The sequence below is a fragment of the Metopolophium dirhodum genome, chromosome 1 (assembly GCF_019925205.1).
Source record: "Metopolophium dirhodum isolate CAU chromosome 1, ASM1992520v1, whole genome shotgun sequence".
In the NCBI taxonomy this organism is placed as follows: Eukaryota; Metazoa; Arthropoda; class Insecta; order Hemiptera; family Aphididae; genus Metopolophium; species Metopolophium dirhodum.
In genome coordinates this window covers 136897681-136921396 of record NC_083560.1, presented here as the reverse complement: position 1 = coordinate 136921396, position 23716 = coordinate 136897681, and the positions used below count along the sequence as shown (strand labels likewise).

Here is a 23716-nt window from a genome sequence, read left to right as displayed (position 1 = left end):
AGACACCCTAAAAAGTCGGAGGTTATATCACTCGCATAGAAGCCCGAAATGTTTTGAATATTTTTTCACGTAATTAATTTTTCCGTTCTCGGTGACAGTAATGAACGCTGTCCGCGATTCGACGCAGTCGGATTGCTTACCTGACGACGTGACCCAGCCGTCGCACATTGTCCGCTATCCGACAAAGTCGGATGGCCTACCCTTATTACTACGGCGAACTTCATTCGAGGTGACTGACCTGCTAGACACTCAAAAAAAGACGGTGGCTCCTTATCCTTACCAGTAATCCAAAATCCTTATCACTAATCCACCATCCTTATCAAAATCTAAAATCCTTATCACTGAATTTTTTCACAGATCCCTATCACTAGACCTCTGTATCACCCGTACACCGCGTCGGCTTCGGTTGATGACCAGACCACAAGACCACTGCGGCTTCCGACATCGAAAACACTCATAACCAACTCCTGGGGGTCTGGGGGTCTCCCCCAGCGACACTCGGAGAGCTAGTCTAATACTATAAAATCACAAGAAAAACAACTGATCTATAGGGAATTCATGGAGGATCTCATGGCGGAAAAAATTAAACACCGCTCTGTTTCCCCAGTCCGCCGGACCGATCCCGTCGATTCCCTATAGCACCATCAATCGCGTACCTTCGCCGCGACGGCGGCGGTCGGTTTTTAAACGTTTTCGAAAAATGTTACGCTTTTTACGCTGTTTTTCGACTTTTAGACATTTTCACATATAGTTCGTTTCTTTTAAAAGCCGCGTGGTTTGTACGCGATATTGGTCCATAGCCAATCGACGTCAGCGTAGGTCGTTATTATTGCTTTTCGTTTCGTCTTTTCAATTGCCTTAATTGATTTAAGTTTATTTCTTTTGAACCCCGTGAATATGCGGTTTGTACACTTAAAAATTCGCGTTCACGAAATGTCAGTCGGTCTTCGTTCCAACGCACAAGTGCACAATAAATATATACTGTTTTTTTTGTTTTGTTTTTGATTCAATAAATATTGCATTATGTGATTGTAGACGTATTATTTGGTCCTTAATAACGTAGCTGGTATATTTCTTAACTTAAACACAATTAAATATATTATTAAACACAAATAAATGTATTATTCAAGCATACATAATAACGGTCATATAAGTGAATAAAATCACAATTAAAGTTTAAACAGTGTGTAGAATTATGATACATAGAATTATATACGATTACATCGATGTATATCGAATATATTGGTTTACGTCGCTCCGTAGACACACAGCTTAACTGTTGAAGTTTTGACCGCAGTTGGCATCACAAACTGTGGCTCGATAGGTTAGGCGTAGGTTCCCCAAACATAGTATGACAGGTAGGTCCGGGTTCGAAACCGTCGTAGCTCTCTTCGGGCGGCAACGACTGTACCGTGTATTCTAAAGCACGGCCGCCCGTCAATTGGCTTTTTTGCATTTTTATTCACTTTATATTTCATAAATAATATAATAATATACATGTTAATTTTACATTATATGACTGTATATTGTTTATTATGTACCTATATGTTATTTAAATTATTAGGAATTCAACACATATTATTTTCTTTAAATTGTCATTGTTATTATATCATACTAATTATACTAATAATCATACTTATTTTTCGTAAGTTATTTCGAATGTTGTGTGATTGGGTTCATGGAAAATACTATTTTTTCTCTTCACTTATAGCAGCTAGACATACTAGACTTATTTTCTGCAGCACATTGCTCGCTATCCGACTAAGTCGACTAAGTCGGATAGCCAACCTAGCTGACGAACTTTAAAGTTAATAGATTTTGACTTGATATGACTGTATTTCTAGACACTCCAACACGGTTTCGACTTTACACTTTTTACATAAGAAAAAGCACCGGTCATGTGACGGCACATACCTACCATTCTATCCGCAGAAGACAGATTGCTCATTTTGATTTCGTCTTAGACGGTGCTGACTGACTTGCTTAACACTTAAACATGCAGGTTTTTAAATTTTTTTTTTTTTGATATAATTATATGGACGGACTTTGTGAGAAACGTGTCAAGTAACTTTTTGGTTATTTTTATATTATATATCAAAATTGTAGGAAATTTTACGCTGCATCGATTGGTAACACTGTTGTTAACATACGGTGACTTGTTATTGTGTTATATTTGTGTGCGAAACGTGTCAACTCAATAACAGTTAAATGATTTTGTGAGAAAAATGTCAAGTCAAAAATAATTAAACGATTTAGTGAGAAACAAGTCAAGTCACTGAATTATAATACTATTAATAATATTATTTATAGTTTTTTTTGTACAGCTTATAATAATGATTATAATATTGATGGAACCTATAGGTAGGTATTTTAATAGTATAAAAATGTCAAAAAGAACTCAACAATTATTAAAGTTGGCTTGTAACAGTAAGTACCTACTTAAATAAAAAATTATTATTTTAAACGTTGTTACTTATTACATTCAGTTACCATTATAAAAAATTCAATATTTTGTATCAACTTCTCTACAGATGCCATTGAGCCTAGTGCAGCATACACTAAGCCATCCTACTGTAGAAATTTGACCAAACTTTTTCATAAGACTACATGTGAAAAATATAATGATCAATATAATATGGATTATGTAAGAGTAAGTGAACATTAATTTCATACTCATAATAGGTTAACTAGAGATTTATATTGTTATCAACCTATCAACGCATTTATTGCAGTAGGTATAATATTGCAGTATATCATTAAATGGTAGTTATTATTCAGTAATAATTAGTAATCATATTTTAATTTCAAAACATTAATACTTGACCCGAGTATTGAAATTTGAAATACAATAAATTATTATATTGAGTTCTAGTATTACCTATACATAGTAAGTTATTATAATTTTTAGGTATTATACTATGATTATAATACTTACCTACATTACTAAAATTAAAATAGTTACATATCTTAATTTATTATAGATATCTAACTTTAATTATATTGTAGTTAATTAATATTTACTATTTAATATTAAATATACATGCAACATTTTAATTAAGTTGCATATTTTAAACACTTATGTACTAAACTAAAAATCAAAAAAATCTTTTAGATCAGAAATTGAATATTATATTCTTTGTACATATTATTCATTATTTAGTTAAAATTGTAAAGAATTTGCAATTTAATGTACCTGTGTAGTATGTTAATATTTTGATTCTTGTTTCTTAGCAATGGGTCAATGAATCTCAACCATCATATGGAACACAAATTGGCAATATAACTTTGGATGATACCAATTATGTGATTGAAATTTCCAATGATGATTACAATATTTTGGATAATGCTAATTATGTAAATGAAATTTCCAACGATGATCTTAATATTGTGAAAAATATAAATTATGAAGCTGTTTTGCCTATAGAACAGGTAATTTATTTTGCAAGCATATACATATAGGTTATTATAAGATTAATTAACTTTTTTTTTTCAAATAGAATAATGTTCATGAATTTGAAGAAAGTGTTATTTTGGGCACACCCCAGCTATTAGAAGGAAGCAAACCGATGCCATTTTATGAACATAATATTTTGGAATATGTTAATGATGTAGTAGTAATGCCTGTAGATCAGGTATTTTGTTTTGCATGAATAGTGCATAATATAGTTAGTGATATTTATAAAATTAATTAATTATGTATATTTTTTAATAGAATAATGATGATGCATTTGAAAGAAGTGTTATTTTGGGCTCACTATCCATACTATCAGCGGAAAATGATCAGTTACAACTTACAAATGAGGCCACCATTTTTGAAGTTAAACTTATCAAAAAACAAAGAAGTACCCATGGACATACCAATAGCATATACAAATCCGTTGGGTATAACTGAAGAAAAGAAAAAAGATCTTATGTCAATGTTAATTTTTATTCCTGAAGTGTATCATGAATTCTATAAAAATCTGAAAACAAATAAAAACTTGGGTAGGTTTAGGGTAGAACCAAAAAAAAGGGTAAAAAACACCACCCAAACCTATTAATATGTTCAAATCAAAAATACCAATTGAAAAAAGATATTCAAATGCTGGGCATATACCATCTACATGTACTTCCAGAAGATGTCATCATTGTAGTACAAAAGAAAATCCCCGAAGAACAACATGGGAATGTTCATCATGTGGAGTTGGTTTGTGTATGACACCATATAAAAATTGTTTTAAAGCATTTCATGCTAAATAATAATTAATTTATGCGTGTGTCGACTGTCACAGTGGTTTGACGTATTAACCACCATTTTTTAAGTACAAAGACTAAAATTATTTTTTTTTTATTATTTTTTTATGTAATATGATAAGTAAAATAAATAACCATTTCCAAAAAAAAATTGATGTTAGAAATTTTTTTTAATGTGTGACTGAAAGGGTTAAGAATAAAAGTCCCATTAGTGCCCCATATACTAGTTTTTTGGTATACAGGGTGATTCATTTAACGTAAAACACTCAATATTTCTCAAAACCATTTACTTTTTTCAATTTTTTTTTTTTTTTCAAAATTTTATATCCATGCTGTTCTAGAACTATATATTTTTTTTTATTTTTCACCCCTATATTTATTGGGTAAACCACTATCAACTTTTGATTTTCAAATGACAATCTATACTTAAAATAATAAGGCTATTTTTTTAATGACTTTTCACATTTAAATTTTCATTTTTCGTTAATCCGTTGACGAGATATAGCCTCTCAAAGTTGGATGGTTTTGGGTGGTGCTTGTGTGTAAATACCACTTAGACAGTAGAGTTACCCTAGGATTTTTATAGCAAGGTAAAAGATATTACACTTTTCAAATCAATTTATCAAGTACACTGTACTGTAAGCTTAAGTTTTGCCCCAAAATGTATTTTATAACACTCATTTAGTTTATGGCCGCATTGGTAATAATAATACATATTATCCATTATAAAGACCAGAAGCTAAATGTATTAAAATCGAATCCAAGGTATAATAGTGATAATCTTTGTACAATGTACCTATAGCACATACTCGTTACAATAACTGATTGTCATAGTGCCATATTATAATAATTAATAAGTAATTGCCAATTGGATCATAACTGTGACTTATCGCAAGGTACCTACTTACCTACTTGAGTGTATTCATCACTACCCTATACCCATTTACGATTATCTTTGGTATTTCCTAACATCAATCAATATCAGTATCGTGAGGGTTTATCCCAAACTTTTATCATTTTAAAGTACTTTTAACTTTGTTGTTACTGTTTAACTTTTGAATCTTTATCTGTACATTGACTACAATATGTTTTAATAAAACTAATTTATCTAATGTTATATTTTTTGTCGACTTTTATTTTATTTTATATTGATTTCATATCCATTAATGCAAATTAAGTATACATATCATATTAATATGTATACTTATATTGAAAAAACTAATATGTTGCATTGTTTCATAGGATCTGGGAAAATTTCCAGAGCTGCTGCAAGGTAAACAATATTACATATGTATATTTATTCATTAAATAAACTTAAACATATATTTTTTATTTATTTTTATTAACTTGAATCACCTAAGTGTTCAATCTTACATTATAATGTAAATGTTTACAGAAAAATATGGATATTAACAATATTTTATTATACTATACAATTTAAGAATAAAAAAATCAGGTAATATAAAAACAAAATCTAAAAACTACAACATACAAATAGATAGGCAACTCATTTTCCAAGTTAATTTAAAAAAAACTTCAATATGATTTTCACACTTATATTTTACATACAAATTATGTACTTCTTATAAAATTAAATACAGTATAATGAGAAAAATAAGTATAATATGCATTTATAGGTTGTATCAGCAGCGTTATGCTGATCGCCAGTGTCCAGGTCATTCAATGTTTTATAGAATTAATAAACAACTCAGTATGAATGGTACATTTATGACAAAAAAAAAAGACGAAATACTGTGACAACTGATAATAATTCATTGGAAGTATTATGCAAATTAATTGAAAGCCAGCATATATCATTAAGAGTTGTAGCAAGTAAACCTAAAAAATAAATAAATTTTAATAAACAATAATATAATATACATTTTCAATAACCGCCAATCGAGGTGACTTGGAACTGCGAGGTGAAATGAAACACTTCGGTTTTTTTTTTAAACGTATAAGGTTATCTATGAAACAAAATTATATAATTTAATTCTGCTTCCATTCAAATTAAATGTACAATATTTGTGATAATAAATGTTATCATCAACCATGTGCTTGTTCTTATCATTACCACCAAAAAAAATAACCAAACATTTCTTATGATAACAGCGATTTTATCATTGCTCTCAAAAGTGCTTCAAATGTTTGTGATTGAAGTCAAATTTAAAGGTTTGTATATTTTTTATACATTAAAGGACACTTCAAAAGCAGAGTTTTGTAGTTAAAAGTCCTTAAACATTTTTTGCCAAATTTATAACTTAAGTTTTATTTTACAGAAGAAAATTGAGGGTGACTTGGAATACCAAAAATGCCAAACAAATACAAGCGTATACCGGGTAGCCGGACATATATAAATTACAGTGACGAAACACTTCAACAGGCCCTCGATGAGGTAAGACAAAAAAAACTTTCATACAGAGAAGCATATCAGAAATATGGTATATCCATTTCTACTTTGAGTAGAAAAATAAATAAAAAAAACGTTAATAAACATGGTGGACAAAATGTATTAACTCCCTTAGAAGAAAAATGTATTGTAGATGCTATATTGTACGCCTCTGATTGGGGTTTTCCGTTTGAAAAAGATGATGTGAAAAATTTAGTAAAATCATACTTGGATCGTGCTGGCAAAAATCTTAAACCATTTAAAAACAATTTACCTGGTGAAGTTTGGTATAAAAATTTTATTCAAAGACACAGTAAAGCTCTAAAGATACGACTTGGTGAAAATATAAAACGTTCACGAGCTGCAGTGTCAAGAACAGTAATTAATGAATATTATAATAATTTGGAAATTTCTCTCTCAGGTATACCTCCACAAAATATCATTAATTACGACGAAACAAATTTTGTTGATGATCCTGGTCGAATTAAAGTCCTGGTAAGAAAAACCTCGAAGCATGCTGACAATATAATGGACTCAACAAAGTCAGCAACCTCAGTGATGTTTTCTGTTGATGCTGCTGGGTCAATGTTACCCCTTTATGTTGTATATAAATCCACACAGTTATGGGATTCATGGACTCTTGGAGGTCCAGAAAAATGCAGGTATAATCGAACGCCATCTGGGTGGTTCGACCAAAGTATTTTTGAAGATTGGTTCATAACTGTTGTTATACCCCATTTTCGACGGTTGGAAGGTAATAAAGTAGTTATTGGGGATAACCTAGCAAGTCATATGTCAATGAAAATTATCCAGTTATGTAAAGAAAATGATATAAAATTTATATTTTTACCACCCAATAGCACTTATTTGACACAACCTTTAGACGTGTCTTGCTTTAGGCCAGTTAAAATTGCATGGCGAAAAGTTTTAAAAGCTTATTAAAGAACTAGGAGAGGTACAATTCCAAAAGAGATTTTTCCTAAATTACTTAAAAAAACGTTGGAAAAGCTTTCAGTTTCACAAATTAGCAATATAAAAGCAGGGTTTGAAGCAACAGGAATATATCCCATTGACAGAGAAAAAGTATTAAAAAGATTGCCTGTTGAAGATCTATTTAGAAAGAGTTTTTATTTTGTTTTTATCATGTTATTGATATTTTATTATTTAAATATTGAGTTTACTGTTAAAAAAAGGTAAAGTTAACTTGTTTCTTTTTAATATTTATTAAGCATGTTCTTGTGTTAATTTTTAAAATAAAAATTTTGTTCCAAGTCACCTTTAACGTTCTTGAATTGAATTTCACATACAATTTTCATAGCTGTTCCAAGTCACCCAAAAATTGAGGTGACTTGGAACACGTAGTTTTTATTTTTTTTTAAGTTCAGTTTTGGTCAAAAAACTAAATGAAAGGTCTTATCCTATTCATGAGATGTATGCACACATTTATGTATTTTATGTAGTTCAGTGCGATTTTTTTTAAGTTCCGAATAACAAGAAGTATGTCAAAATCGTTCCAAGTCACCTCGATTGACGGAATATTATATTTTTTTAGAATATTTAAATTTATCATATTCTGCTGTTCAAAGAATTTCAAAAAAGTATCAATATCATGCTTACTTATCGACTCGTGTTCAGCAACTCCAGCCAATAGATTATGAACGTCGTTTTACTTTTGTTGCTCATATGATGGTTCAGCTAGAAGATGATTCCACTATTTTGGAAAAGATTTTATGGACTGATGAGGCAAGATTCCATAATAATGGAACCGTAAACCACCACAATACTCACTATTGGAGCGATACAAATCCTCACTGGATTAAAGAATGTAATAAACAAATTAGATGGGGTATAAATGTATGGTAGGGCATAATTAATGATAGATTGATAGGTCCGTATTTTTTTGAAAATAATTTAATGGAAACAGTTATCTTAATTTTTTAAAAAACGAACTACCATTAGATTAACTCCAATCATTAGATATTTCATTAGATCAACGCCTTAATATGATTTGGCAACATGATGGTGCACCAGCTCATAATATGTTAGCTGTACGTGCTTTATTAGATGATATTTTTAGTGGTAAATGGATAGGAACTCAAGGCTCAACAATTCTTTGGCCACCACGTTCTCCAGATATGAATGTTCTCGATTTTTATTTTTGGGGATTTTTAAAAGGCGAAGTTTATAAAGAGGAGTCGAATAATATCAATGATTTGAAAAATAGGATTGTTGAAATATATAATAAAATACCTTCATGAGTATTAAAAAAAACTACAACTAGTGAAGTGACTATATAAACGGTTATCTCTTTGTTTGGATATGGATGGTAATCATTTTGAACATTTATTAAAATATCAATACTTATCTATAATTTATTATTGTGTTGTTATTTTAATTTATTTTAGTAGGTACCTATTTATGTTAATATAGGTACTTATACTTCATTGTTGTCTATTGCATTCAACTAAAATAAAAATAAAATTTATTATTATTATATAATACATATATTTTCTAATGCCTACTTAATACTTGAGTTAAACATTTTACTTACCGATAAAACTGTAAACATAATTTGGAAAAAGGTAGTCTGCATAAAATGATCAACTGAGTTACACACATACTATCTGATTTTCTTTATACATTCACTTCACTCAAATGATATTGTGAAAGGTTACAACCTACATTGTTACATACATGAAATCCTTAGTCTCAATAATCAAAGGCAACTGAAGTAACCGTACATTAAATTATTGTATGAGCCTATTTTTGAAAAATAACTAAGAAGTTTTAAAAAATTATAATATATTGTAGAACTTTATGAAAAAAGGGAAACAAATGAAATGACAACGCTTGATTAGCTAACGGCTCATTTTAAATTATAGAAAATAGATATGCCTCAGCAAGTAGCTAAATAAATATTATTATTCAAGGGGTATAGATATTATCATCTTTACTCCTTATTTAATTAAAAGCATATTTTCTACTCTCATTGGAGATGTCTTTCTGGGCCATGATTTCCTCGTGGAGCAACAAGTAGCTTGGGACTACAGTGGTTGCATAATCCACCTGGGGAAAGAAATACGTGTTTCTGTAAGTTGGAGAAATCCAGTAACTCCGGTCACCGTAGGAGTGGACTTAACAACCGCAGGTTTACCCGAAGGAGAGTACGGTATACGGGTCAAAGAAGTCCTATGCCAATATCCGGAGGTTTTCTCCGGAGAAGTAGGCAGAACTCGGGTGATAGAGCACCAGATCCGTCTCAAGGATCCAAATCCAGTGGCTCTAAACGCTTACGGGTACTCCCGAGAGAAAAACGAGGTGATTGCCGAAATGTTGCGAGACATGGAGGAACAGGGTTTTGTTGAAACTAGTATATCTCTATGGGCTGCACCGGTGGTGCTCGTGAAGAAAAGGGATGGTTCACGTAGATTTTGCGTTGACTATCGCCGTCTGAACATGTAGACGGAGTCGGACGCTCACCCGATGCCGGATCTCCATGACATGGTCCGAGGAATGGGTGGAGCGAAGATTTACAGCACCATGGATTTGAAATCAGGATACTGGCAGGTGGGTCTCTCACCAGAGACATGTCCACTCACGGCGTTTAGGACCCAAAGAGGATTATTCCAGTTCAGAGTAATGCCCTTTGGACTTAAAAACGCCCCCGCCACATTCTGTCGCTTGGTAAGCGAAGTCTTCCGTGGGTTAGTTGGTAAATTTGTGTTGGTTTATTTGGATGATATTGTGGTATACTCTGAGAGCCCCGATGAACATCTAAACCACTTGCAGAGAGTCTTGGAGCGACTCCAGTCTTACGGTCTGACGTGCCAGCCAAAAGAATGTACATTTGGGGTGACACAGATCAAATTCCTAGGTCACGTCGTGGACGGTGAAGGAATAGACCGGGAGCCGGAAAAACTGACGGCGATTCAAAAATTACCGGTTCCAAAGAAGTCTAAAGACGTGTTACGGGTGTTAGGCGTTTGTGGTTGGAACAGTCAGTTCGTGCCACACTACGCCGAGATCACAGCACCACTCACGAGTCTGTTGGCCAAAGGGACCAAATGGCGTTGGTCAGAAATTGAGCAAGAGGCATTCCGGAAGTTGAAGGAGTCTCTGGTGTCCGCACCACGGCTCTGCCCTCCCCTTCCGGGTAAGCCATTCAATCTACAGACCGACGCAAGCGAAGTCGGAGTTGGTGCCGTTCTCTTTCAGCGGGGGGAGAGTGGTGACAGGAAAATCATTTCCTACGCCAGCAAAAAACTCTATCCAGCACAGGGAAGATACTCGGCAGTTGAACATGAATGTCTAGCTATAGTTTGGGCGGTTGACAGGTTCAGGCCGTATCTTGAGTCTGGTAAGTTTATATTATTTACCGATAACGCGGCACTCCGATGGTTACAGCAAGCTCGCTGTACCAACAGCAAACTAACGCGATGGGCGCTACAACTCGAGGCTTTCGATTTTGAAATCCAGCACGCGCCCGGAGTAGAAAATGAAGCAGCCGACGCGCTACCCCGTTGTCCGGTGGGACCGAATACAGTGGACGAAGAATCGTAAGAGAACAACATCCACGATCCCCCAGTGATTCGGCCCGGAGTGTCCGGATAAACTTCCGGAGTCTTCGGTGATCTGTCCGGCATGTCCGGAGGATCCGGTGTGGTTGTCACCCAGTGTAGAGCGATCCAGCCGAAGAGGGAGGACGGAAACGTCACATTTCAAGTTGTCCGAGAGTGGCAACAAAACGACCAGAACATACGAGAGATAGTTGCTAAACTCTCCGGAGTCGGTGCAAGGTTCGGTCGGTTTCGGAAGTTGTACGTCATACGGTACAAGGTGTTGCACCGCCACCCTGGATCCATCGCACATGGAGAAGAGGGGGTGGTCGTCCCGGTTGACGAGGCCCAGATTCTGCTACAAAGGTTTCACGACCACAATACAGCGAATCACCCAGGGTGGAAAGAAACGTACCGAAGCATAAAGAGTCGTTTCTTTTGGGCCGGTATGCGAGAAGCAGTGCGTAATTACGTGCGGGCGTGCGACGTCTGTGCATGTGTAAAACCACTGAATCGCAAACCAGAAGATCGGATATGCACCCGAGTCCCACGGCAACCTTGGGAGGTGCTGAGCATCGATTTTATGGGTCCATACCCACGAACGCAGCGGGGTAAGACAACGATTTTGGTAGTAACTGATTGTTACAGTCGCTAGGTAGAGGCGTACCCCCTAGGAAAGGCGACGACCAAATCGATTGTGGATACATTCGAACGGGAGTTGTTCCCACGGTTCGGGTACCCTAGGGCATTATTGTCAGATAATGGCCCGCAGATCGTGTCCAAGGCATTGGGAGACGCACTAAAAAGGTGTGGAGTGGAAGGATGGACGACTCCAATATACCACCCACGTGCCAACCAGGTAGAAAGGCAAAATCAAGAGTTGAAGAAAGGGTTCCGAACCTTACTTGTTGATAAGCCTCATCATCTGTGGGATGTCTACCTGCCACACGTGTTGTACTCCGTAAGAAACAGAGAAAACCGAAACATCGAACAGTCACCGGCCAAAATGATCAAGGCCCTCGGAGATTGGTAACTCGAGCTGGCCGAAGGATCACCGGACGCGGGCAAAAATGATCCGGAGTTGTCCGGAGCAGTGTGGAATCCTCCGGTAGAAATCGAAGATTCTCCGGTGGAACCGGACGATACTGCTGTGGTAGATGGGGTTACCCGGTGGTTTCCGGCCCCAAAGCCCACAGTACCCATATACCCCCAGAATCCCCGGGAAGAAGTGTTGAAGTATAGGTGATATACAGAAGCTAAAGGTAAATAAAAATAAGATCGGATATATGTCATAATATAATAATTTGTATATTGATATGAATAACTATAGTGCTCCGAGGCGTAATATAAATCAACGACTGATCGTCCTACAGGCTACTACATAGAACGAATATGCTATAGAAATATAAAATGCCTATTCAGCGTCTGCTGTACTACAGTATGAATAATTTGCTTATAATCTACATAATACAGGGTGTGTTGTTTACATTCAACAAGAAGCAATCTGTCAGTAGGGGATTGTGTATACTACAAAGCGCATCCGCAGTCAAGTGCGGGGAATCGTTTATCATGCGGGGTTCGCCCCGAAATGGTTAGGTCCGGTTAAGTTGGGTAAACCACTAGGAACCGGAGTGTTCTTGACGGAGGGTAAACGCCCTACTAAGTTACATGTCTCAGCGATGAAGCGAGCTGTAGGACCGTCAGAGAACACTAACTAATCATACTTGTTTCAGATGGCAGAACGACCAAATCATCCGCCACCAAACCGCAACCACCGCCCATCCCGCGGCATGATTGCCACGCATGTGGAAAAGCTCGGGCGATGGCCGCGCAGTTGTTGCGGGAAGCCAGGAGGCCCTTTGGGGATGGACCGGAGGACATGGTGAGCGGTTGGTCGGCTGAACGCGCGGCCACCGCGTCGTTCGGCCGGATACGAGCAAGCCCGACTGCATGGGCTTTGTTCGAGCGGGGGTTCGCCGGTCCACTCGAGCACCTACAGGTCTAGGGCAGGACCACCCGGGCGAGTGCCATCTCGCCGAGCAGCGCCGGCTCACCAGCGCCACGACGTCCGGGATGGGCGTGGCCGGTTCAGGCGGCCAGCGGTGCAGCCGCAAGCCGACCAGACAGACGAGTAGCCCATGGTACAGCCGCAATCCCAGCAGTCCGTGGTGCAGCCGCCAGCCACAAAGCCAGCAGAGCAGCAGCTGGCCCAGCAGCCAGGCACCCAGGAGCAGCAGCTGGCCGCGGTGGAGCGGTGGATTCAGGCCACGGAGGTGACGCCCGGGGACCCGGTCATCCTCCCCGTGGACTAGGTTGCTCGGGCGCGTCTCATGGACTCAGGGGGGAGTATGTTGCGGTCGTTATCGCAACGACTGCGGCGTCTCTATCGACGTCAGCGAGAACGCGACCGACAACCGCGACGGGAGCAGCTTTTGCCGGACCGTGGTCAGTGTTGCCAGATGTACGGTTTGGATCGTACTTATACGGTAATTTAGAGCAAAGTACGATCTACGATCTTACTTTGAGGACCGTACATAAATGTACGATCTTACAAATTTCAACAGACCATTGACATTTATTTAGATCTATGCTAATCATACGCTATGGATGGGGCCATGCCCATCTCGACCGAGTAAACAATTTGAAGCACATATAAATATATAAATATATGAACATATTATATTATATTATGATAACTGATAAGATATAATATCTTAAATCATGATTTACCTTGTATTTTTTATTGTTCTTGATAAGAATACAATATTTTATATCTTTGTTGGTGTTGCGTCTTTATATTTTCTATTTACAATGTCGGACATAGAAGATACGCCAGAGGTTTGTTTAGATTTTATTAGTAATTTGATTAATTATTTATGTAATATATTTGAGATAAAATACTCCTAACCAAATTATTTACAATAGGTGTTTGAAGAAGAAGGACCGTCGACACCAAAAAAGAAAAGATCTCTAAGGAATGAACTTTCCAAACATGAAAAAGAAAAACACAGAAAGCAAAAATATAGAGAAGAATGGGAGAGCAATAAGGAATTTAAAGGTTGGCTTAAACCTGAAAGGGATAATCCCTTTAAGGCTAAATGTATCATGTGCAACGTGAGTTTTGTTTCTGAACTGAGTTGCATTAAAAAACATTGTAACAGTTCGAATCATATAAAGTCACTAAAAAGTTCGTCTCACTTTAAAAATATTATGTTAAATTTTCAAGTTATGGCGAAATCTAATCCTTTAAATAATTCTGTCAAAACCGCAGAAATTAAATTGTCTGCTCTTTTAGCTGAACATAATGTAGCATTTTCATTAATCAACCATTTAGAGCCCTTATTAAAAGAAATTTTCCCAGACTCTAAAATTTGTAAAGAAATGAAATTGAAACGAACTAAAGCTACAAACATTATTACAAATGTAATTGCGCCTGTGGAAAAAGAAATGTTAAGTCTAAAACTGAATAAAAGTAAATTTTCAATTATGATTGATGAGTCAACCGATGTTGCTTGTATATCTACCATGTGTACTGTAGTACGGTTTTTTGATACAGAGTCCAAGATTATTGTTACAAGGTTTTGGGACTTAGTACAGGTCTTTGATGTAAAAGAACCAGAGACAGTTGATAAAGGAGCAACTTCAGAAAATCTGTTTAGTAAATGTATTCAGTCATTTGAAAATCATAATGTTGATGTAAAAAACATTGTTGGATTTGGTTCTGATGGCTGTTCGACAATGATGGGGTCTAAAAATTCTGTTTCAAGCCGGCTGAAAATCACATTCCCGGGAATCTTCGTAATGAAATGTATTTGTCATTCTCTTCATTTATGCTGCAGTGAAGCATGCAAGTCCTTGCCCCGAAGAATTGAAGATTTTGCTCGGAATGTATTTAATTTTTTCAGCCACAGTAGTAAGCGACAGAGCCAATATATAGAATTTCAAAACTTTTTCAATATTTCTGTACATAAATTGCTGCACCCATCTCAGACGAGGTGGTTGTCGCTATTTGCTGTTGTCCAGCGTATTTTGGAACAGTGGATGGCTTTACATTCATATTTTAATGAAAAGTGGTTTTCAGAAAAACTTGTTGCTGCAGAAAATATTTATACCCAGCTGAATGACCCTTTTACAAAAATGTATTTTTTTTTCTTGGAATGGGTGTTGCCAAAATTTAGTGCATTAAACCAGTATTTCCAAACTGAGCAAGTGGTATTGAATAATTTAAATGAAAAAATGGAATTAGTTTACAAGGAATTATTACTATGTTACATGAAAAGGGACTATGTTCTCCAAACTCCATTAGCTACATTGAATCCTGCCGATCAAAGTAAATTTATGAGTCCTTCAGAAGTTTATTTAGGAGTTAAAGTCCTTACTCATACAAAAACCCCAGCTATAGTACAAAGGCCAGATTTGCTAAAAGAATTTATTTCTAGATGTGTTGATTTTCTGAAAGTTAGCTGTGTACAAATAAAAAAACGTTATGATTTTTCTAACCCAATTTTACGATTATTAAATTTGTTAACACCAAAGGTAGCTCTTTCTTCAAAAACTAGGATTGAATATCCATCTGTGTTATGCCTTACACAACTACTGCCTAGAATGGTGAATCAAGATCAAATTCAACTTATTGATGATGAATGGCGAACATTACCATTAGTGGCTTTACCAGAAAATATTAAATTAGAAAATCAGCCTGATAAATTTTGGTCATTAATACTTGATTTGGAATCAGGTCAATTCAAAGAACTTGCTACATTTGCTTTGAATGCATTTTGTCTGCCTCACTCTAATGCTAGCTGTGAACGAGTTTTTAGTAAAATTAATTGTATTAAAACAAAATCTAGAAATAGATTGATTGTTAAAACGGTAGCTTCTACAGTTATAGCTAGTGAATGCATTAAAAAAGAAAATGGGAACTGCATTACATTTCAACCAACTAAAACAATGGTAGACAGTATGACATCATCTACATTGTACCCAACAACAAATAAGACTGATACCTTTGAAGACTTTTTTCTAGAAGACTGAATTATTATTTAAAATCTTTATTATAAAAAATGTTTTTTCACCAAAAAAGAAAAGACTGTTAATTTAAAATTGTTTTGTTTTATACATTTATAATCATGTTATAAAAACATAGTTATTATAAAATATGTTTTTTTTTATCAAGGAAGATAATACTTTTAATTTGTTTTGTTTTATACATTTATAATCATGTTATAAAAAACATAGTTATTATAAAATTTGTTTTTTTTTTATCAAGGAAGATAATACTATTAATTTGTTTTGTTTTATACATTTATAATCATGTTATAAAAACATAGTTATTATAAAATTTGTTTTTTTTTTTATCAAGGAAGATAATACTATTAATTTATTCTGTTTTATACATTAATTATAATCATGTTATAAAAACATAGTTATTATAAACATTGAGGTATATAATATAGTTTATATACCTCGATGATTATAAAATATGTTTTTTTTTTATCAAGGAAGATAATACTATTAATTTATTTTGTTTTATAGATTTATAATCATGTTATAATAAACATAATTATTATAAAATATGTTTTTTTACCAAAAAATAAAAGACTTAATTTAAATTCTAAAATCAGAACTATTTTCGATTTTGCGAGATCTAAGTTAAATTTTTGTGTACGGTTTTGAACCAGAAAAACGAACTTGGTTGTACGGTTTTGAACGAGAAAAAACGAACTTTTTGATAAGACTGTACGATCGCTACAATTTCATAATCTGGCAACACTGGTTGGGACTACTACCTGTCGATAACGAATGTTAACGATTAACGTCTAATAGTCGACGACCGTCGACAGGTCGTTCCGCGTACACAAATACATGTATATAATAAACAAAAGATAAATATATAAAATAGCGTGTGCGTGTTTGGTCGGTCAGACGACGACCAAAACGTGCGCAGCTGTACAATATTATTTAATAAAAATAAAAATTAAAGAAATCACAATAGTTACTATTTAGGTTGGTTCTTTATACATTATTGTACTTTTTGTCATTGTAGTTCTTAATTGTATAATATGTGTTAAGTAAAAATTATAATCGAGTGTACAAAATGACAATTTTCAAAAAATTGTCATAATTTTGAATATTTTCACCATTTTCAACTTCACTGTATATACGTTTCGTTTTCATGTTCAAAGGTCCAACAACATCATCGTAAATAGTTGTGAAATGACGAAGCTCAGTAACTAATTTTAAGTGGTCTATTGATGCAAGTTCAGATAATTTTTTCAGTGCAGTACCTGGTAAGCCTTCTTTAACATCCTCAAAATGTTTGGGGAGTAAATATTGCATATCTGTAATTAATATTTTATTATGAGAAAATCTTTCTGTGAAATCATTCTGCAATCGGTCTATTATGCATCTAAACACTTCAACACGATATTTATCTTTCACATTAAGTGGAGTTTCATCTCTACACAGTTCATCGGCAATTCGTTTTTTGATCTAATACGAGGTTGAGGTAATTCACACTCAACAATTACATTTTCAGACAGTTTAAGATCCTCTAAACTATTATTCATTTGTTCTGAAAACTGTTCTGCTTCATTAAAAATATCTTCAAAATTTATTGTAGAAATATGTTTAATCGTTTTTTCAACCATTTCCCAGGCAGACAGTAAATTCAAGTTGGATGATTGTAAATATGTTGAAGTAAGACCAACTGTGGAAAATATGTTTAAAAAAAGGTGAGCAGTTAATATGATTTGGAATTCGCATAGTTTATCCCTCAAAGATATGGCTTCTGAAGAGGTTTTTGAATCAAATGTACCACAGGTCACAACATAATCCAGAGCACTGATAACTGTAGCATATAAATTGTCATCTCCTTTAAATTTCCATTTTAAAGCCTTTTCTCTAGACCACCAACGAGTATTACCAATTTTTTGGAGTTTCTTTAACTTAAGATGACCTAAGTGCTATACTGTTCTTGTTTTTTCTTCCATATATCCATACGTTTATATGATTCTGAAAAGAATGTTGACAGCCGATTAAGCAGTCCAGACAAATTTATAGCAGCTATATTTGAACATGTGTCACAAATACATAAATTTAATGTATGAGCATAACACCAAACATATACACTTTTTGGATTTTCTTTTTGTATGTGCGCACGGAGACCATTAGATTCACCACGCATGTTGGCTGCTCCATCAAATGATTCTCCAATTATTTTTTTAAAGTCAATACCATGATCATTAAAACATTTTTTAAGAATTTCAAAATAACCCTTTCCAGAAGAATCGTTAACCTTTAAAACTGAAAACAACCGTTCCTTAATTTCACTATTTACCACATATCTAAGAAAAAGCGCTTGATCTTCCGCTCCAATGTCTTGAGTACTGTCAACCTGAAAATATAAGAAATTAATGTATAACATGTATAGTGAAAAGACTATAAGTTTATATTTTACTTGAATGCTAAACTGCTTGTCAGCCAATTCAGTTCTAATAATTTTTCTCATACACAAAAGTATTGCATCAATCACCTTGTTTACTGTAGTTTTGGATAGTAAAGTTACTAAGTTTCCTCTTCCTTTGAATATTTTTGACTGACTATCCAGTTTTGTTTTACGCTTTTTGCTTTGGTCAATCGCTAATTTCAAGTATTCGTTTAAAATTGAATCACGACTAGCAGTAAATTTTAGTAGTTCAAGAAAATTCCCATGGTTCAGACTAGGGTAGTTTATATCTAATGTATACAATGCTTCTGATTGAAACTACGTTGAATTCCCCTTGAAACTACTATTACCCTAAATAGTATTTTGCTCTCGATAACTCGATATAAAATGAATCGTTTTTCGTTATCTCGAATAAATTGCTTCACAAAAGCCGGTTTTCAACTACTATTTCTGATGATAAATGGAATTTTGTAGCTGATCATCTTAATTTAGATGACAGAAGTTTTTCATGTGGAAATAGACAACAAGTAATATTAAGCAAAATTTAATGACAGATATTTAAAAAAAAAATAATATATTCAGTCATTTCAATTATTTCAGTATTTTAAGTATTCAAACTATGTATTTTAGGCATTCATATTATTTATTATTCATATACATATCGTATTTCATTTATTTTAAATTTTTTAATAATACTCGATATCTCTAACTTTTTTCTATCCCCCTTGAGATTTTGCATAACGAGAGTTTACTGTATTATTTTATTTATTAGTTGTTAGTAGTTACTGTTATTAGATGTTATTTTTATATGTATATTGTTAATACGTTTGTACTATTTAACTATTAGGCACAAGCCTGTTTATTATAACAAATAAATAAAAAAAAATAGATAAATATTATGCACACAGATGCAACAGAAACATAATATTACATAAAACATTAATAATTTCTAGATACTAAAAATTGTAATAGTTTGACAAACCTTAACAACGGTGGAACTGGTGGAAGCAGAACAATTTATATCTTCTCTGTTTTTAACCTGAACAGATATATTTTCCTAAAAAAAATTTAAAAATATAGTTTAATATAGTTCATAATATAATAATAATAATTTATTAAGGTGGGTACACACCGGAGCATTTAGCCGTAATGTAACAGAGTTCGTGCTCACCTGAATGTTACAATGTTACAATGTTACAACGTTACACGATCCGTGTGTACGATAGAGTCGAGCGCTACCGTGTACCTATTTGGTTGTTCGCCGGTCTATCCATCAGTTATTCACAGTTTGTTCTCGAGTTAGTTCACATCGTGTACAATGTCTTCTGTGAGAAATTTACAAGTCGCTAGCGCATCATTTATTTTAATTCATTCTATTTTAAAAAAACGAAAAAATAAAAAAAAAGTGAAAGAAGATGGTGGCAAACAAATTTAATGAAGTCTAGGGACATATGCAGTGGATCATATTTATTAAATTGTCTTCAGGAACAGGAAATAAGTGGACAGTACAGAAACTTCATTAGAATGTCGTCAATTGATTTTGAATATCTAATAAATTTGATCGGTGAAAAAATCTCCAAAAAAGATACGAATTTCCGAAAAGCCGTTCCTGTGAAAGAAAGATTAGCTGTTACGCTACGATTTTTGGCAACTGGTGATTCCTATCAAAGTTTGCAGTACCTGTTTAAAATGTCAAAACAAGTTATTGGACAGATTGTTCCCGAAGTATGCCAAGCAATTGTGGAAGCTTTAAAAGAAAATATACAACTATGCATGTTCTATGAACATTTTGAATTATATACACTTTTTAAAGTTTCGAACATAATTTAAAAACAAATCAAATATAAATAAATTATTCCTGTTTAATAATACAAATAAAAATGATAATACAAGTCCTTTTTTTGCTTATTAATAATAATAATTATTATAATGATAGTAAAATAATAACAAAGAAATAAAATAACAAATGTCAAATACTTATAAAAACAAATAACAATAATATTGATGACTCAAGTCCCTTTTTTGCTTAATATTAATAATAATAATAGGTAATTGTTATTATTATAATGATGGTTTAATAATAAAATATTAAAACAAATACCTAATAATAATAATAATATTGATAATTCGTCCTTCTTATAAAAATATAATAACAATTGTAATTTTAATAATATATAAAAATAATAATATTGACGATTTAAGTCCCTTTTTCTGTTTTTTAACTATTAATTATAATATTAATAAATTTAAAAAAAATAATAATAACAAATGTTAATAAATGTATTTTACACTTATTATAATAAAAAAAAAAACAATTACATTTTAATCTAACTGCTTAAAATTTTGTTTAATTTTAATTAAGATCATAGGCATTAAGAGTGGGGGAAGTGTTAGTATTATAAGCAGGAGGCGGAGGGCTAGGATTGTATGTAGAAGACGAAGGACTAGGACTGTAAGTAGGAGGTATAGAGTCAGGATTGTATGTAGAAGACGAGGAACTAGGATTGTAAGTAGAAGGTATAGGGCTAGGATTGTAGTTAGAAGACGAAGGACTAGGAATATAAGTAGAAGGTATAGGGCTAGGATTGTAGTTAGAAAGTGACATATGAAGAGGATGGATTTGATTTATATTATTAGCAGGTTAGTTATATTCATAAAACCCCTGGCAAGCTTTAAAAATGATGTTACCGAACTCATGTTGAACAGCATTTCTTGTTTGTGGGGAAAAACTTTGTAGCTTAGTTTCTATGTATTTTCCATACGCACTACATTCCGTTTCTTCTACCGGTTTTGCCGCAGCAGTTAAAATTGAAAATGCCTGGTCAAGCATAATATCATCATCTGTTTTTTTCTTTTTTTTTTGGATGAGATGATGGAGTATTGAAAATCACTGAATCATTTAGGTTTTCAGTGGATTGTAACACATCGACTTCGGGTTCTTTATTCTGATTTTCAATTTCAACTTGTTCTTCGACGACCTTAAGTATACAAAAAAAATTAATTGAATATAAATATTGATTTTATACATATATATCTACTCAGCTGTACAGTGGGTTACAATTGAGTTACTGTAATGGATTGTGTTAAATTTCAATCTAATGATATAATACAATTTTATAAGAAAAACGATTCTGAGCGAAGACGGTCAGTCAGTCTATAATATCTTACTAAGTTTGATGATATTATTGTGAATAATAGTATTTATTAGTATTTAATACAGTTGGTTAAATTCATTTTCCCCAAAAAAATTACATTTGAAAATGTCATTGCGTGTTTATAAAATATAACAATATACTCTAAAAGTTTCATATACCAACAAATAATATTTTTAAATTACAACAAAATAACTAAAATCATTATTCTTGGTTTTAATATGAAATTTTGTCCAAATTTGAATTTAAAATAACAGTAAAAATAACTGCATTTATATATTTTTTAGATTTTTTGGTTACAGTATGAACTATTTATGAAAATCTTTGTTTTAAATTTTCAGCCATTAGTTATAAATACTGAACATTTTATAATTTTTTATTTACAATGATTAATAAATTTCGAGGTTTTGATAAATTTTGTCGAAATTCAAACTTTAAATGCTTATAAAAAAAAAATTGTGACTGCTGATTTTTAATATTTTTCATCTTACTTTGAAACAATATATTAGGAGCCTTCTATTCAATTTTCAAGAATTTTTACCCAACAAATAAACTAATATTTGAACTTCAAACGCAGTGATAATAAATAAAATTTAAACAATAAAAAATTTGAAAAATAAAATTCGAGTACCCATAATTAATATTTTCTTCTAAATTGTGATAATTTTTATACAAATATAATATATTATTATTTAAAAATTTAGATACCTACGACATCTGAAGGCTGGTTAGCTATTTCAGGAGGTTACGAAGATCGTTGGAATTTTCCCCATTGTTTAGGAGCAATGGACGGAAAACATGTAGTCCTACAAGCTCCATTTAATAGTGGAAGTGAGTATTTTAATTACAAAGGAAATTTTAGCATTGTATTATTTGCACTCGTTGATTCCAACTATAACTTCATTTACGTAAATGCCGGATGTCAGGGTAGAATTTCGGATGGCAGAGTTTTCAAAAATTGTGAGTTATATAAAAAAATGGAAAATAACTCGTTGAATATACCAGCCCCAATACCATTACCGGGAAGAGAAATACCACTGCCATATTTTGTACTTGGTGATGAGGCATTTCCACTGAATGAACATGTCATGAAAGTGTTTTCGGGTTTACATCCCAAAGGTTCTGTTAAAAGAAATTTCAACTATCGCTTATGCAGGGCCCGCCGTGTTGTCGGAATTTCATCTTCGGTGTTTCGTGTTTTACGTAAGCCTATTGGAACCCGAAAAAGCAGAGGTTATAGTGATGGCTGTAGCACACCTCCATAACTTTTTACGGAAAAGTATGAATTCCGTGAACATTTATACCCCGAGTGGCACATTTGACAGAGAAGTTGGTGGACAGATAACTGAAGGAAATTGGAGATCAGAAAACAACAACATGACGTCTTTATTACCAATCCGGAATATGCCTCGTAGATCGGCGTTGGATGTAAAAGAACTTCGAAACGAAATTGCAAATTATTTTGTAAATGAAGGGGCGGTTTCGTGGCAAAGTGACTACGCATAATTTTATTTTATTTTTTTACTAGTACCTACATATAGTGTGTTTTATTAATTTTTATTTATAATTATTATACATATTGATTATACATTTAATAAACATAATACATTCATACATTTATAGTTTTTACTTACAGTATCTAATGTAGGTCGTGGATTGTCCTTATCCATAATAAAGGCAAAATGTTTGAATGCGAACCATGTGCTCTCATAAACTTCGTCTGTTCCTTGTATAAAAATATAATAAAAATATATTATAAATTGCAACTCTATGTAGCTACCCAGAAGAGTTGTCAAATTTATCGAACTTTTCATGTTAATTGTATTTTAAATTAATTATATATTGTTGAATTATAAATGTAAATAATTTGCACGGAGGTAACTACTACAAAGTCAATGTCACAAATTATGAATGAACACGTGCGATTGCGGCGTCCGAA

The 23716-nt window shown here is 33.3% G+C and overlaps 3 protein-coding genes across 3 annotated transcripts; 2 read left to right on the top strand and 1 right to left on the bottom strand.

Moving 5' to 3' along the window:
* Positions 1-13852: 13852 nt before the first annotated feature.
* On the top strand, positions 13853-16442 carry LOC132935835 (uncharacterized). The gene is made up of 2 exons (XM_061002466.1): positions 13853-14016; positions 14104-16442. Exons 1-2 carry the CDS (start codon positions 13900-13902, stop codon positions 16210-16212), a joined length of 2226 nt encoding a protein of 741 aa, XP_060858449.1. The 5' UTR covers positions 13853-13899; the 3' UTR covers positions 16213-16442.
* Positions 16443-17615: 1173 nt separating this feature from the next.
* On the bottom strand, positions 17616-19765 carry LOC132932598 (zinc finger MYM-type protein 1-like). Its single transcript, XM_060998974.1, has 6 exons — positions 19754-19765; positions 19608-19682; positions 18638-18943; positions 18454-18574; positions 18150-18387; positions 17616-18081 (listed from the first exon to the last, which is right to left on the bottom strand). Exons 1-6 carry the CDS (start codon positions 19763-19765, stop codon positions 17616-17618), a joined length of 1218 nt encoding a protein of 405 aa, XP_060854957.1.
* Positions 19766-22562: 2797 nt separating this feature from the next.
* LOC132932597 (uncharacterized) lies at positions 22563-23042 on the top strand. Its single transcript, XM_060998973.1, has one exon. The coding sequence runs from the start codon at positions 22563-22565 to the stop codon at positions 23040-23042; it is 480 nt and encodes a 159-aa protein (XP_060854956.1).
* Positions 23043-23716: the final 674 nt, after the last annotated feature.

What these genes read in the sequence shown, in the direction of transcription:
- LOC132932598 (XM_060998974.1), bottom strand. An exon ending in CCAGTTCCACCGTTGTTAAG is followed by an intron (nt 18,944 to 19,607) that starts GTTTGTCAAACT and finishes AATTCAACGTAG; the next exon opens with TTTCAATCAGAAGCATTGTA. An exon ending in ACAAGCAGTTTAGCATTCAA is followed by an intron (nt 18,575 to 18,637) that starts GTAAAATATAAA and finishes TTATATTTTCAG; the next exon opens with GTTGACAGTACTCAAGACAT.
- LOC132932597 (XM_060998973.1), top strand. Translation starts at nt 22,563, where the DNA reads ATGGACGGAAAACATGTAGTCCTACAAGCTCCATTTAATAGTGGAAGT.
- LOC132935835 (XM_061002466.1), top strand. Translation starts at nt 13,900, where the DNA reads ATGATTTACCTTGTATTTTTTATTGTTCTTGATAAGAATACAATATTT. An exon ending in ACATAGAAGATACGCCAGAG is followed by an intron (nt 14,017 to 14,103) that starts GTTTGTTTAGAT and finishes TATTTACAATAG; the next exon opens with GTGTTTGAAGAAGAAGGACC.